At 44.7% G+C, this 16,111-nt stretch overlaps 1 protein-coding gene and 1 long non-coding RNA gene across 6 annotated transcripts in view; one reads left to right on the top strand and one right to left on the bottom strand.

Annotated features, from left to right (window-relative positions):
• Nucleotides 1-977: 977 nt before the first annotated feature.
• C2H8orf76 (chromosome 2 C8orf76 homolog) lies at nucleotides 978-15,174 on the bottom strand. Of its 4 annotated transcripts, XM_037892051.2 has the most exons (7): nucleotides 14,547-14,819; nucleotides 10,976-11,071; nucleotides 10,124-10,267; nucleotides 8,768-9,294; nucleotides 6,981-7,113; nucleotides 5,444-5,533; nucleotides 978-1,142 (listed from the first exon to the last, which is right to left on the bottom strand). In XM_037892051.2, exons 1-7 carry the CDS (start codon nucleotides 14,655-14,657, stop codon nucleotides 1,092-1,094), a joined length of 1,152 nt encoding a protein of 383 aa, XP_037747979.1. In that variant the 5' UTR covers nucleotides 14,658-14,819; the 3' UTR covers nucleotides 978-1,091. The 4 variants fall into 4 exon arrangements, with proteins under 4 accessions (XP_037747979.1, XP_043395073.1, XP_037747978.1 ...); XM_043539138.1 differs by lacking the exons at nucleotides 978-1,142; nucleotides 14,547-14,819 and adding an exon at nucleotides 15,109-15,174 and having other exon boundaries at nucleotides 4,224-5,533; XM_037892050.2 differs by lacking the exon at nucleotides 978-1,142 and having other exon boundaries at nucleotides 4,224-5,533; nucleotides 14,547-15,036.
• LOC119565550 overlaps nucleotides 15,083-16,111 on the top strand; it is a 67,584-nt gene continuing 66,555 nt past the window's right edge. The window contains exon 1 of one of the 2 annotated variants that reach the window (XR_006288366.1): nucleotides 15,083-15,302. This is a non-coding gene — a long non-coding RNA (uncharacterized LOC119565550). Of the gene's footprint in view, nucleotides 15,592-16,111 lie in introns of both variants that reach the window. The other variant, XR_006288367.1, reaches the window with a different exon arrangement.

The following is a 16,111-nucleotide window of genomic DNA, read 5'->3' as shown; positions in this document are numbered from 1 at the left end:
TGTTAAGCACCGCTAGAGATCATGCCCCAAAATGGCATATCCTATATTTGAAAGGATCCTTAGAAATGAGGATTTCCATAACTGTGAGGGAGGCATAAAACAATCATAAGGAAATTCAGTTGACATACATAGAATGTCCTTTATTTAACTCCCTATGTACCCCAGAACACTAGTAAAACCTGGGGGAAATTTGTGCAAATTTTTTTTTAAAATTCTGCACACAATATTTTAAAATTCTGCATATTTTATTAGTCAAAATAACAATATAATCATGCCGGTTTCAATTATTTTGGTAATTTATTTTAAAATACCTGTCACAAGTATGTCTAACAGTACAGACAACAAAAGATTCAGGAAATGTTTTTTGACAAATAGATTCCTTACTAGGCATATGAATACAGAACTTTGAGTAATAATTCATTTATACTACAATACAGACTTTCCTGCATCCCTCAGAAGCAGTGCAAAGGCTTGTGGGGAGTCAGGGGTAATGGAGGAGCTGAGGGGGAGGGAAGTAATTGCTGGGCAGGAGCCTGGGAGTGAACCCGGAACGTTGTTGAGTGTGGGTGGGAGAAGTATGGAAAGTTTTCTGTTTGTTTTTTGGGGGTGAGGGAAGGGAGGGAGAGATTGTTAGGGAGTTGGGGAGCCTCCCCCATGCAGACCCTGACTGACCCCCAGCCTTTCCCATTCAGGCACATCTGCCCTGTATCCATATGTCCCTGCATCCCGACTCAGCCATCCCTCCTCACCCCTGCACCACCTCTCAGCCACTCCCCTCCATCCTGTCCCCATAATGCCCTGCATCCCCACTTACACATTCTCATGAGGCCCTGCATCTCAACTCCCATTCAGCCACTGGCTCAATGCTGTTAGCCCACTAGCTCCTGTGCCCCTTCCCCAATCTGTCCCCCCACTAGCCTTCTGAACCCCCCAGCAGACCCATGTGCCTATTCCCCCCCCCCAATATCCCGTATCCCCTCACCTGACCCCATAGGCAGGGTGCTGTGAGGAACACAGCCTCTCCTTCTCCCTCTCTGAGGCTGGCTGCTCCAGTCCAGAGCCAGCTGCCCTCACTTCTGGCGCCACAGCAGCTACTGGTGGGCAAAAGGTGTAACTGCAGTGTCTCTGGCAGAATCTATTTTCTGGGGAGAAAAAAAAAAAAAAATCTACGGAGGACATTAATTCTGTGCATGCACCAGAAGTGCATAATTCCCCAAGAAGTAACACTAGGCAATAGATTTTTGCAGTAAGATCTTCAAGCATTTGCAGATTATAAACACCAAGGAAAAAATGGAATTGTTTGAGGTGGTGCAAGGAAAGGGAGTGATCAGAAAATTTTCCCTGACAATGAGTCGTCTGAGGTTGTAGAACAGTCTCCCCCGGGAAGCCCCTTCTTACCTAGTAAAATGGACAAAACACCAGAAAATGTACTGCAGGGAACAGTCCTGCACTAGCAGGAGGATGGTCTCTAACCATCTTGGCCTTTTCCACCACTAACATCTATGATAATGACTAGAGCACAGAACTGTGTTGATAAGCCACTGAATAAAATTGCAAAAGCATTTTGTGGCATCTGTTTTTATTTGATTTTCATTAATACCTTGTTCTGTTATCTACGAATAGCCATCAGGACAACCATGACCTATTCTCTTTGTAAAACAGATTTCAGAGACCTCCATTAAATTCCCTTTGTGAGCAATGTTTTGCTTATTCCTTTCCTCAACTTGTGCGCCTTCTACTATCTTTTCCAATAGCATAACTTGTTTCTATATAGTCATAACAAAACTGAAAGAAAAATTAATTTTATTTCCACTGACATCGATTAAACCCATACGGCCTATTGGCCTACTTGGGGTGTTAATGTATTCTGTTCATATTTTTAATAGGGATGTGCCAAAGGGGTCAATAAAATATTTTGATAGTGCCAGCTTTGTAATTCAGTTAGTGTAAATGCAGTTGCCAGAGAGAGCTTATTGCACCTGTCCTCTGGTATTTATATTACCTAAAAGACCCAGTCAGTACTAGGGACTGCGTAAATACTTATTAGAAGACAAGCCCTAGCCCAACAAGCGTACACTCTAGGCTTAAGTCTCTAAAGCTCGTAGTGGCTTTACATTTAGTTCCAACTCAAAGTAGAAAGTTTTATAAGTTCATCTTTTACTGACTTGGGTCCTGCATATCTTTTTTGGTACAGTAGAAATCTGCTGAGACAGCCGGAGGCTGGTTATAGGGGGTACACAATAGAGGTCCTTCTACTCTAGAACTTACTTCACCCTTTGTAAGGCCTGTATATTTACAGGATTTTCTGAGGAGCTGGAGCATGGTTTGGGAGCTTTTCCTGGTAACCAAACTGATAAACAATTTTCCTTGTTACTGTGAAATCATAGCTTGGGGACTGCAGAATCATAGGCTGCGCACAGCTAACCAGGAGAGTGGATTGTTAATAATGATGGCCACAAGACTAGAATATCACACAAACTTGCAACTTGCCAGTAAACATTTATGGTTACATTCCATAAAAGACCCTTTTTAAATGAGTGCACTGTGATAAAGGGAGCTGCTGACTAGCCAGTACATTTAATCAGAGGACTCATATTTTGGTCCTTTAAAAATATTTTGTAGTGTAGAGTTTCATTACCAGGTGGACGATTTACCTATTCAGTCATCTGTTCATGCCAAATTGCAGCAAGGTGACATTATGACTTGCATTGTGCTTTAGTGAAATTTTTGAAGCCGAACACCAGGGATATAGCTTCTTCTTTGATGAGGAATTCACTGGCATAAAATTTCAAGCCAATTTAATGGTGTGCTGGAAGTTCCCAAGACATGTCTCAAGATGATCCACCAACAATAGTGCCCACTGGCTAAAACAGACAGCCAGTAATAATAAAAAGCATAGCTATCCTAGCACCAGCTCTAGAGTTTTCAAAAAAAAGCAACTGCTACCAACCAGCCCGTTATACAAATCATCTATCACAAAACATTTTGCTGGTCCTAATATTTTATAGACCTAAGCAACTGATAGCTCCTCAGAATAAAGCCAACTCTTGAGATTTGACCTAGCCATTCATAGGCCAATGAAATCCCCAAAAGCAGTCTCAGTGCTGTGCAAATATTAAACTAAACTATATGAAATTGATCCAATACGGTAGTGGGGGATACTTTGTGCAGCTGAGTTCTCCAAAACTTTAGAGGAAGTGTAGATTGGAGACAAACGGATAATAATGTGGGAGGTCCACTTTGGATAGAGTATAAGGGTCAAATTCAGCCCTGGCATTAATGGGTGCAGCTCACATTAATTTACATAAGGGCTGAGCTTGAATGTCAAGTGAATGTCATTTCTGTTCTGATGGAAAGTAGTTCACAATTTCAGCAAAAAATTAAGCCAAAAATCCTAAACAGGCTCCCACAAGCTAAACTGGCCAATGATCAACAGCACATGTAATTACAAGCAGCTGCAGAAGTGTCCCAACTTTCAGCAAAGCCCGAGAAAGATACTGACACACCACTTACATTTGCTTGAGGAGAAAGGCTCATGTAAAGACCACCATGAGACTCCACTCCAACTCTGCTAACTGTGGCAGTGAACAGCTGGTTATGTCTGCCATAAACCAGAATTACTGCATTCAAATGCTTATTAACAGTATTAAATAGCATATAGTTAGTGTGCTCCCATGCAACAATCACTTTAGAACCATTATAACTAGCTTTCCATAAATCTTCCTATCCAAAAGTAGAAACTGACAGTCTAGGAAGTACATATAGTTGTATGTAAGCATCAGTTTATTCAGTGTCCTCTTTAAAAGAGCCCAGTAAAGTGTTCTAAAAGTAAAGAACACACATGACTAAAAGGAATACTTGGCTATATTTAAGTGTATTAAGTATACTTGCCAAACAACTACCTTCCATAACAAGCTGTCCAGGATGTGGTTTAACATTAAGTTACAAAACCACCATAAATAATTTGAGATGACAGGGAGGCAATTTTTTTCCCCCCCCGGAGAAGCCCGATACTTAACTTTTACTGAACACAAATGATTACTGAGCATTACATAACAATGCTGAATAATTGTTTTAAACTCCATTTCAAATTAGCAGAGACGTTTGTTTTTGAGTGGGGGAATTACAGTCCAGTGTATTTGTTTTTAAAAGCTTCAGCAATCTTTAGTACATTGAAAAAAAAAGGCAAGCACAAGATAAGGAAAATCCCCAAGAAGACAAAATCATGCTGAAAGAGTATATTTTGATTTGGTAACAGTTAATGAAAAATTAATGAGAACAGAATACATTTCATGTTTGAAGAGGAATAGGGAATAATTTTTTTTTAAAAATTAAGAGCACACCTTGGTTGCCTGGAATGCAAACGATGTTGAACAGAGAAAACCAAACAAAGATCTCTGCCTTTTCCAAAGCACAGAACAAGTCCAAACCGTGTAATTTCACTGCTTTTAAATGTACAGCAAACAGGTGTCTGGATTCATTATAAATTGAAGGTTTAACATGAAAAATCTGTACAGATGAGAGAACTGGTTTGCAGTACGATCAACAATGCATTTTTCTCTTGCACAATTTCACAAAGGGTACAATCGGACTAAGTTCTCCCCAGTATGTATAGCCTCAGAAACTTATTACTCTGAGCCCTCTGCACAAGCAAAAGTGGGGAGTTCTACACTTGCACAGAGATCCCATTAGTCTTGAAGAGAGACTCCCTGTGCAGACTAGAAGGGACATATTAGCATTACATTTTTAGAAAGTCATAGAGAGTTGCTCCTTATTGAAAATGTTCTGAATACAACTTAATATATTAAGGTTCTCAGCTATCTGAATTTGAATAGTAGAAATATCTCTACTTATAAAGAAATACTAATTTTAAAAAAACACCCACCAGATTTTAAAGTAAGAAACTGCAAATTCTACAGCTCTAAATACAGCAAGATAAAACCAAATACTGAAGAAATTTCAGGCTAGATATTGTGGTGAGACTCCCCTAAGGACATCAGAGCTGCAAAGAAATCATAGGTGAGGTGTGCCCAAGAAGTAAACTTTGTGATGTTTGTGTTGCAATATGCCTTTGAAGGCTTAGAATGTACTTTGCCGTGGCCCAGTTTTAAACCAGATCTGTTACTTCTATTGGAAATGTTGTAGCACAGAAAGAAAAAGCCTACAAGTATGCAAGGAGACTGATGATTATAAATGCAGCCAATATATGCTTTTAAAAGATATACAATCACGTTACTTTAAAAATAAAGAAATATGAACTTTATTCCATAAGTTATTCCATCATCATTAGAGGTAGAGAGGATAAAAAAATAAATACAACAATAGCCTGTAAGTTACTTATGATGGAATACATATATCTGGGCAGAATTGTCTGTCAAAGTGACAAAATGTCTTGGAGCTTTTTGAACCATTTGCCTTCAAATTCTATAGCTGATGTAGTTACCAAGGATGTCAGGGCTGAAGGGCCTACAGATTTTATCTCTCCCTGAACACCCTCTTTCAGTTTTTCTGGAATGAGATCCTCTCCCATAACCTGCAGGTGAAACAAAAAGGGGGAAGAAAAAAACCCCAAAAAATTAACAGCAGGGAAAATAATACAGTTTACAGCAGTAGTTCTCAAAGCCAGTCCGCTGCTCGTTCAGGAAAGCCCGTGGCATGCCGGACCAGTTTGTTTACCTGCCTCGTCCACAGGTTCGGCCAATTGTGGCTCCCATTGGCCACGGTTCACCGCTCCAGGCCAATGGGGCTGCAAGAAGGGTGGCCAGCATGTCCCTTGCCCCGCGCCGCTTCCTGTTGGCCCCATTGGCCTGGAGCGGCGAACCGTGGCCAGTGGGAGCCACGATCAGCCGAACCTGCGGACACAGCAGGTAAACAAACCGGACCGATGAGCCAGGGGCTTTCCCTGAACAAGCAGTGGACCGGCTTTGAGAACCACTGGTCTACAATAAACAAACATACACTTACATCTAGGAACACTAATAATACAACCGAGCTAAAATTTCCAGCACATGGTCAAACTGTTCACCCACTGCATTGTGCAACAAGAATGGGACACTGAAGGCCCATGTGTCATAGCTGCAAAACTCCTCTCAGTTGGTCTTGGCTGTGCTCTGATGTTGGGGTTTTTGCTCACAGGATGAAAGTGAGAAACCTCAATGCCAAATATAAATTCAAGTAATTCACATACGGCAGCAGCAGCAGCATTCTGATTTCCCAGGAAGGCAGGCATTATACCAAGAAATGCACGAGAAGGGAGTCATTTCCTTTCCCAGATTTCTTTGTAATGTACTAGATAATCTGCATACTACTGCCCTCTAATGGATGGAATCAGTCCTGCTCTAAAGTGTCAGCTTGCAATGGACTTGCCTTTTAGTGGCTGATTAAATAAAAAGTATAAAGCCCTACTAGTGACAGCAAAAGGAGATTCTCCTTGAGTTCAAAGTATATAGATGCCTATGTGTCATGAGTTCAACACCTCAAAATCCATCTTTGAGGCTGCATGTTTGTAATCTCTATGAACTCAGACATGGAATATATTCCCACTCTTTTGGAACCATCTAAAACTAGTATAGAACCTAGTACACAGAATAAGACGACAAAAATTAATACTGTTAAAATAATTATTGCAAGGAAGTTTCAGTTTGGTTTTCTGAAAAACTAATAAGAAATTGGAGTGTTTAATAAGACTCCATGTGTTCTCAGTTTGTTGTATGTTTATAATTTTCTCTCCTGGACACATTTTTCTTAAAATGAAACTGTGTCCTAATCAAAGCAAAAACAATCAGGTAATAACAGAATACCCCAAAACAACAGGCACCTCTTCAGAGTACCTACAAATGTAAGTCTGAAGAGTCGGTGCTTACATAATGCCCCTCCCTCTCCCCAGGAACATTTCCAGTAGACAAATCTCTGCAAACTAAGTGGATCAATATAAGACAGTGTCTATGAACTCTTGTTTCACAATGAAATGGTACACTCACCTCAGTAATCAATAGCAAGGATTCTTCCTTTAAACCAAAACCTTTTACTTTGTTTTCCGTTTCCTGCTGAACCTTTAAATTCTTCTCCAGAGCAAAGGATGACTGTTGCAACTGTGTAATCTGAAGTAAAAGCCTGAAAGTAGAAAGTCTCAGTGAAAATATGCAGCCAATTCAGAGAAATGCTGACTGTAAAAATATTAGACAACATGAAATCAAGTCTTTTTAAGTATTGTTTTAAAACAAACGTTTTTTCTTGGGATTTTTAACCAGGGAAGTGGAGAAAGAGGAGAAATCTGTACACATCTATGCAGGTTATATTATACTCAGCACCGTGATATGAGATACACCATGGTTTGATATGGGATACCCAGCTTCAGCGTTCATCCTGTGCTCAATATCTGATTTCAGACTTAACAAGAAAGCAGCATCTTGCTGCATATAGAGATGACTATCATTGTAAACAGGAGAGAGAGAAACTTCAGTTTTAAGGCAAAAAGGCACCTTAGATTGCGGGGGAGGGATAGCTCAATGGTTTGAGCATTGGCCTGCTAAACCCAGGCTTGTGAGTTCAATCCTTGAGGGGGCGATTTAGGGATGTGGAGCAAAAACTGGGGATTGGTCCTGCTTTGAGCAGGGGGTTGGACTAGATGACCTCCTAAGGTCCCTTCCAACCCTGATATTCTAGGATTCTAAAGAATCTCATAAGTTCATACTCATCTCCACACAAACCAGTCCTCAGACGTGGCTCTAAAATCTTTTACAACTGTACCCATTTCAGAGGAAGTGCTGCAAGCCTCAACATAATGCTTTTAGTGCATTTATAGACAAGCTCTTTCACCAGCAGAGGTTAGTCCAATAAAAGATATTACACCTCACCCACAGTTTTAGTACAGAAACTTATTCACTGGGGGGTGAAATTCATAGGGACATCTCTCCCCCCCTTTTGAGGGACAGTTATACCTCACCTATTCTGAGGTGTACACTAAACATTTTAAAATTCCACAGGATGATTTTAACATATTCAATGACTTATGAAAATCTTGGATTTCTTAGAGGCAAGGACAGAAATTCATAAGAGCTCATTTCTAATTAATTTTTGTCAAAGATTATGTTTTTGGTTGGGTTTTGGTTGTTGGGGGGGAAGAAAGGGGGAAGAGAAACAGTTATGCAATTCATTGTTTTCTCTTCAGCCAACTGTCACAGAATTAAATTTATTTTTCAACTTCATCCATCATGCAAACTGGTGAATTATAAGAATAATTCATTTTTCTCTGAGCTATCTAAGCTGCAGGCAAATAAGACAGGCTGTATAACCAGGAAGGAAGTCAGCTATCCCTCTCCATTGCTCAAGTTGTTGCTGTACCATGAATTCCAAAACTAAAAGCAGCACGACAACAGAAATAGCACAGTATTCGTAGTGTGGGTATGGGAAGCTTTCCATATAAAATCATTTTTAAAAAGACCGTTGAGACTATATATTACCACTTTAGGGTATTAAGGCAAAGAATTTAAAAAACTGAATTAATTTACATTTCATCCATTCACAAGAGTGGTTTGCTTTTTGCATTTAACTCAGATTGCACAGTGAAATCAGACTGGTCAGTTTTATTTTCTGGTGCTCTTGCAGTGGTACAATGTTTGCATGTGTGTTTGCAACAATGAGGGAAATATTTAAACTGACAATGTCAAATTTTGATATTAAGGTTTAGGAATACTACATTTTTAAAATAAAATCTTTTTGGACTAAGGGTAGTTAAGGTTTTCCCTTTAGTTATATATTTAGTTACCTTGTTCTAACAAAGGAAGCACATGCCTTTATCCAAACATCTTTCAATGCTTCCTGTCCCCAGAACTCAAAGGTAGCATGTTTCATTTTGTCCTGTGTTTCACATTCTTCTGTGATATGGAGGGATCCCTCTACCATGTGGTTATCGCTGTAAGATACTGAGCTGTCTCTGATTGTTTTTGTAGAAAGTGTTGACCAAACGTCTTCTCCCCTGCTATGTGTTTTGTGACATTGAAGGTTCATTTCTTTTCCAAACAGTCCTGGTGAGGTTTGGAAAACTTGGTCATTTGCACTACAATCTTTGCATTGAACAAGTTTCGTTTCTGAAATGAATGATGGAGGCAGAGTCTGTAAAAAGTTCATATAAGCCTCAGCAAGTAGCTTCCAGTTCCATGGGTTAAAAGGATGTAAGGAAATCAGTTGCTGTAGGCACGTGATCTTTTTCTTGATATTTTTCAGGCGACAGTAAATGGCAAACTGCAGGTTGAGGACAGTTGTTAAATGATCTGTGTTAGTTGCCCCATTTCTCTAGAAACAAATTATGACAGATTAAATACAGTAGAATGGACAGAGTCATCATTGTTCAGGAGGATATTTTTTCCAGTGATGCACAAATCCCTCCCTCCCTCCCTTCGCTTATGATTTCCAAAATTAATTCTCCAAATTCTGTTAAATATTTTAAAGATAATCTGATATAATGATGTGCAATCAGCCACAGTAGATTCAAAGAATGCTCTCCCCTAAGTGGTGCCTTATCCCAATCTGACATTATCATCCTTGAATTTTATCACCACTTATCTTTTTTATAATTTTATACTGCCACCCATCGACACAGTATCTTAGTGTCTTCAACATAAAACAGCAAAAGCAAAATCCCTAGTGGACTTCATGGAGTCTCTGGCACTTCTCCTTTTACAGGAACAGAACTCTGCTTGAGGTAAGATTTTTGGAGGTGTGTGGGAGTGGTTGGTAGCGAATGCTTGGGAGTAAGAGGGGTGTTCAAATTGGGGATGCCACTTACGGTGAAAAGGTATGGACTATTCATTTACTCCCTTTCTTAATTACATTAATCCTGGCCAGAAGAGCAAGATTCTACTCCTCTCTAGGATTACCACCAACACTTTTGTGGAAAAGCGTTTTAATTTGTAAAGAACAAATACATATATTAGTGACAACCACTCTCCCTTTACCAAGCATTCCTTGCACTGAGCTCACACAAAGGGGTTATTTTACAGGAGAAGGAAATTTTTCCAGAAAACAGTTATGTGTTAATAATAATAATAAAAAAAGTACTAATCATGGTAGGGTGGGTGTGTAGGTGTTGCGGGGGGTGGGGGGAAAGGACTGCTTAACTAACCAGTTTTTCTGCAATATCCAGAGCCTCCTTGTGTCTTCCTAAGTGAGCTAAACACCGAGCTTGGCCCTCTTGGACATCTCTTCTCATTGCAACGTTACTGGAAGGTAACAGCAGCAAGCAGCTTGAGTACTCATACAGTGCTTTCTAGTAGGATGTTTGCAAAAATAAAAGTTAAAATGAAAAGCAACAGGATATAGGACTAAGCAGATCTAAAAGAAAAAGATCAAAAGCTATAACTTAAATATGCACCACAATTACAGCTATAATCTGAATGGATAGGAATTCGAAGATCAAATCAACAACCTATTTTGTTTAAGGTGACCTGCCAAGTACTTTGAAAAACTGGGCATGAGCTGGCTTTTTAGAGGGGGTGTGGAGAGAAATGGTGAACTTCTTTATTATGTATAAAGACTAATAAGGAAGATGAATATAAAAAGTGTTAAACACAATCCTTCAGGCTGATGAACAATCTCAACTATCACTGATGTAAATGGGGTTTGCTCAGCACATGAAAGGATCATGTACTCAGTCGGGAAAAAAATAAAAGGTTAAAAGAGAGCAAGGAAGGTCTGAGTATCAGAAAACATCTGTAGAAATCTATTCTATAACTCAGCCAATAAATCAAGCCTTACAAAATGTGTTTGATCACAGAAACCATTTTTCATTTGGACCTGGTCGGTTTTAGGTGGAATCTGCTATATTTAAAGTTTTGAGCTTTATCTACTTGAGGTTCCCTTTAAGAACTACAGGACATAAACATTCAAGCTGTTGATGCAGAAAGCTTCAATAATCCAAGATCTCAATCTGACTCATATCCCTGTTTCGCAGAAAGTATTGGAACCATAAAAATACCTGAAACTCTTGTTGTCTGTATGCCAAATCCCCTCTGAATTTTTTGGCAGTTAGAATTTCAACATTGTCCTCGCTGTTTGCTTCCTCACAAAACCACTGTAAACACAAACGAAAATATTCAAGTGTATTGTGGAAATTGAAGTTATGATTTTTAACTTGGCTATTAAGCAGTTTACAACAACAAACTACTAATGTCAGGACTGAGTACAGTATTTCAGGATGAGACTACACAGCAGTAGATTTGTAAGTGGGGAGACAGCATGAGAGCCAATGCAGCCATCGTATTTAGAACAGGGGTGAGCAAACTATGGCCCATGAGCTGGAAATGGCCTGCGAGCCATTTTAAGCCAGCCCGCAAGCTCCCGCTGGGGAGTGGGGTCTGGAGCTTGCCCTGCTTTGGCGCTCCAGCCGGGACATTGGGTCTGGGGCCGCACCACGCGGCTTGGCCCTGCTCCGGTGCTCCAGCTGGGGTGCTGGGTTGGGTGCCGCACCATGTGGTTCCTGGAAGACGTGGCATGGCACTGGTCTGACTCCTACACACTCCAATGGCCCCCTCTGGCGCTCCAATGGGAGCTGCAGGGGCGGTGCCTGCAGATGGGGCAGCGTGCAGAGCTGCTTGGCCACTCCTCTGCATAGGAGCCGGAGAAGGGACATGCCACTGCTTCTGGGAGCCACTTGAGGTAAGCGCCACTTGGAGCCTGCACACCTGAGCCTCTCCCCATGCCCCAACTCCCTGCCTCAGCCCTGATCCCCCTCCTGCTCTCCAAACCCCTCGATCGCAGCCCGGAGCACCCTCCTACACCCCCAACCTGTCATCCCCAGCGCCACCCCAGCACCCGCACCCCAACCAGAGCCCTCACCTCCTCCCGCACCCAACCCCAATTTTGTGAGCATTCATGGCCCACCATACAATTTCTATTCCCAGATGTGGCCCTCAGGCCAAAAAGTTTGCCCACCCCTGATTTAGAAGCTACCACACCAAGTTCACAAACAAGTTCACCATAATGGGTAAATATAATACTGCATTAAATGCAAACATTTATGGTACTATAAAGTTAAGATTGTGAACCAGACATCTAAAAAATAAGGAAATTAAGAAGTTAAGGTTTCAACAGCAATTTATCTCAGGTAGGTTACACAGCCTATGTATTTTATAGCAGCAGTTCTCAACCTATTTCTTTCTGAGGCCCCCTCCCAACATGCAATAAAAACTCCATGGCCCACTAGTGCCACAACAACCGCTTTGCTGCATACAAAAAACAGGGCCGTCGTTAGGGAATAGCAAGCAGGGCAGTTACTTGGGGCCCTACGTCACAGGGGCCACCACAAAGCTACATTGCTCAGGCTTCAGCCCCTGATGGCAGGCCTCGGGGCTTCAGCCCCAGGCAGTGGGTCTTTGCCTTTCTGCCCTAGGCACCAGCGAGTCTAATTCTGGCCCTGCTTGGCGGACCCCTGAAACCTGCTCGCAGCCCCCTACGAGGCCCCAGACTCCTTGTTGAGAACCACTGTTTTACAGCATACCCAAGTACTGGCAGGCTGAAGTGTATAGTCAACAAATAGAGTAGAAATCTAAACTATTCAATTTCCTGATTCACATTCTTGGTTTTCTCAATCTTAACGTTGCATTCACAGTCATTTTCACTTCTTCTTTTTTTAAAAGAAAGATTAGAGACATGCTGCTGAAAAGTTTTCACAAAGTTCTCCCCCTTCTAAAGTGCCACAGCAGCATGACTATTCTATTTGACAGATTCTTATACCATCCTCATCATCATAGTATCTAAGCATCTTCCAGTAGTGCCTTAAGCACCATAACTAACATTTGCCATGTGTGGTTCATTCTCTCTCTCATCCTCTCCTCAGGATGTCTTAAATGGAGAGTTTTGGTTTGGTAGGTTGTGAGTGGAGGCTGGAGGAGTGTGTGTGTTTTAAATGTACATGCTGCTATATATTTATGTTAGAGTAGACAAATGACCTAAACTCAGAAACACTGTAAAGACAACTCTCAAAGCCAAGGTGGACTATCTGCTGTCAGCACTCATTTTACCATTTGGACACCCTGAAAAACTGTATGGATTATTATTTGTATTACCATAGAAGCCTCAGTCATGGACCAGGACCCCAGAGTGCTAAGTGCTGTATGAACACAGAGCAAAAAGCCCCAGCCCCAAAGAGTTTACAATCTAAGAAATGGATACAGGTCTAATGCACATGGGTGAACACTGCAGGCCCCATTCTGCTCTCACTTAGACTAGGCACAGATCTGGCACTGCAAGAACCCCACCCGCCAACAGTGCCCTGGCACAGCCCCTTCCCACAATGCCCCCCCCCCACTACCCATACAACAGTGTCCCCCAATCCAACCCCCCCAACAGTTCACCTGACCCAGCCTCCACACACGTTACCGCCCCAATAGTGCTCCCCAGCCCAGCCCCCACTGCCTGTACAACAGTCCTTAAGACTGCCACCTTTCTAATTGCTGTTAACCAGACCCTGCAGGCCCTGCTCCGCCTCTTCCCCTAAACCCCCATCCTGTTGCTCACTGGACATCTCCACATCCCTCCCCCCAGCTGGGCTCCCTCTGCTGAGGAAGAGCTGTGCGGGTTAATGATCTGGTGCCTCCCCCTGCCCTGTGGTAACCGGACTATTGGTGTCCACTCAGTACATCTGACTGAACACTGCCAGGTCCCCTTTTCAACTGGACTTTCCGGTCAAAAACCGGATACCTGGCAACCCTGACACGGTATCCAGATGCCAAAAACTTGACTGTCTGGATAAACCCCAGACAGGCGGCAACCATAACATGGCCCCCCACTGCCCATACAACGGTGCCCCCACAGCCCAGTGTTCGCCAACCCCCTAACAGTGCTCCCCAGCCCAGCCCCCGTTGCCCATACAACAGTGCCCCCCAGCCCAGCCCCCCACTGCCCATACAACGGTGACCCCCAGCCCAGTGTTCCCCAACCCAGCCCCCACTACCCAAACAGTGCCCCCCCAGCCCAGCCCCCCAACAGTGACCCCCAGCCCAGCCCCTCACTGCCCATACAACGGTGTCCCCCAGCCCAGCCCCCCCAGCCCAGTGTTTCCCAGCCCAGCCCCCCGACAGTGCCCCCCAGCCCAGCCCCCCACTGCCCATACAACGGTGTCCCCCAGCCCAGCCCCCCCAGCCCAGTGTTTCCCAGCCCAGCCGTCCACTCCCCATACAACAGTGCCCCCCCGCCCAGTGTTTCCCAGCCCAGCCTCCCACTGCCCATACAACTGTGCCCCCCAGCCCAGTCTTTCCCAGCCCAGACCCCCAACAGTGCCCCCCAGCCCAGGCCCCCACTGCCCACACAACGGTGCCCCCCCGCACAGTGTTTCCCAGCCCAACCCCCAAACAGTGCCCCCCAGCCCAGCCCCCCACTGTCCATACAACTGTGCCCCCCCCAGCCCAGGGTTTCCCAGCCCAGCCCCCCACTGCCCATACAACGGTGCCCCCCAACAGTGTTCCCCAGCCCAGCCTCCCCCTCCTCGTGGGCCCGGCCTGGGGGCAGAGGACACTCCCCGGGGGCTCCCGCGAGCCGCCGCCCCTCACCCGAGGCTCGCAGCGCTTGGCGCTGTAGGCCGCGCAGCCGCCGCCCCGGCCCCTGTCCCTGCTCTGCGCGAACACTGAATCCTCGAATTCGGCCCCCAGCGCCGGCTCCATCGCCCCAGCACAACCGGCCTCCCTGGCCACAGAGTCCCGGCTAGAGCGCCCCCCGTGCGGGAACAGATAAAGCCGGGGCTAGAGTGTCCCCTGGCTGAGCCTAGCCAGAAGGAGGTGCCGCGCAGCGGCTAGCGTGCTCCCCCATGGAGACCATAGAGAAGCGCAGACCCGCGGCCGGAGTGTCTCCCCTGATAGGGTACTGAGCAAAAATCAAGGAGGACACGGCTAGAGAGTCCCTCCCTGGCTATAGAGACGCAGTGGCAGCAGCTAGAGTGCCGCCCCGTGCTTCCGGGAGCCATCTCGGATTCGGCCTGGGCGCGCCCGCGGCGCCGCTGGCACTGGGAGGGGAAAGAGCCGAGACGCTGGTGGGAACCGAGCAGTCGGAGGGCATTGGGTCAAGCACTGCGCCCCAGGGCCACCCGGTGATTGCAGCTCCCGGCATGCAACACACCTTCCTCTGCGAATCGGGGGTGTCAGACGCGGAAACTACAACTCCCAGCATGCAATGCTCTGTGTGCTGGGAACTGTAGGCCTTTCCATGCCCCACTGCATGCTGGGAACTGTAGTCCGGGGCTGTGCCAGTGCTGCGCGTGGGCGGTGTATGGCCCGCGCGCTCCCTGTGGCCACGCAGGGGTCAGAGGCAGGGTAGGAGCTGCTCCCGGAGGCACGTGGGCTTCTCGCCACTTTCTCATTTATCCCCTGCCCGTAAAGTTAATATTTGCATTAGCACCAGCCACCAGTATCCAGGATCAGGAGGAGCATTGCCAGCAGATGGCGGGAAGTGGTTATTCCCCTCTGTTCGGCACTGGCTAGGCTGTTCTCAGTTGTGGCAGCTGGCAGCACCAGGAGCAATGGTCTCAAGTTGCTGGGGGAGGTCTAGGTTGTGTAAGCAGAGTAAGGATGGCTCCAGCCTGACATCTGGTGGTGAGGTGTGGTAAGTTGTGGAAAAGAATTTCAGGGGCTGATCTCATTTGCATAGGCACACCCACCCCGCCTAGAATGAGGCCATAGCTGCCCAAGTGGTCACTTTGGCTGCTGTGGGATCCCCAGTGTTTCTGTTATTGGGGCAGGAAAAATAAATTATTACCCTGATTATGAGAATCAAGGACAGTGGAACTGCACTTGGCCTTTTGTTATGATGGAGGGACTCGCCATCACCTAAGTAGCACTCGCTAGGCAAGGGACATGGGTTCCAAAACTCTGTGAATTGAGAGAGGCTGGGGACAAGTATTAATACTTGGTGGCATAGGTCCTTTGATAAGGGCCTTACATGCTAATTGCACTTCCTCTTCTCTCCACTGTGTACTATCAGAGCTAATTTTGATTTTATTATGAGTCTAGTTATAGCTAACCAATTTATTTGAGCATAAGCTTTTGTGAGCTACAGCTCACTTCATCGGATGCATACTATGGAAAGTGTGGAATACCTCCCCCCACCCCACTCTCCTGCTGGT

Source organism: Chelonia mydas, chromosome 2 (genome assembly GCF_015237465.2).
Source record: "Chelonia mydas isolate rCheMyd1 chromosome 2, rCheMyd1.pri.v2, whole genome shotgun sequence".
Lineage (NCBI taxonomy): Eukaryota > Metazoa > Chordata > Testudines > Cheloniidae > Chelonia > Chelonia mydas.
The sequence above is the reverse complement of the archived record's forward strand: the minus strand, read 5'-3'. Positions and strand labels throughout refer to the sequence as shown.

Coding starts and splice junctions, on each gene's coding strand:
- C2H8orf76 (XM_037892050.2), bottom strand. CDS start 14,657: ATGGAGCCGGCGCTGGGGGCCGAATTCGAGGATTCAGTGTTCGCGCAG. Junction 11,072..14,546: donor CCAAGCGCTGCGAGCCTCGG/GTGAGGGGCGGC, acceptor TTGTGTTTACAG/TGGTTTTGTGAGGAAGCAAA. Junction 9,295..10,123: donor TGGATATTGCAGAAAAACTG/GTTAGTTAAGCA, acceptor ATTTGTTTCTAG/AGAAATGGGGCAACTAACAC.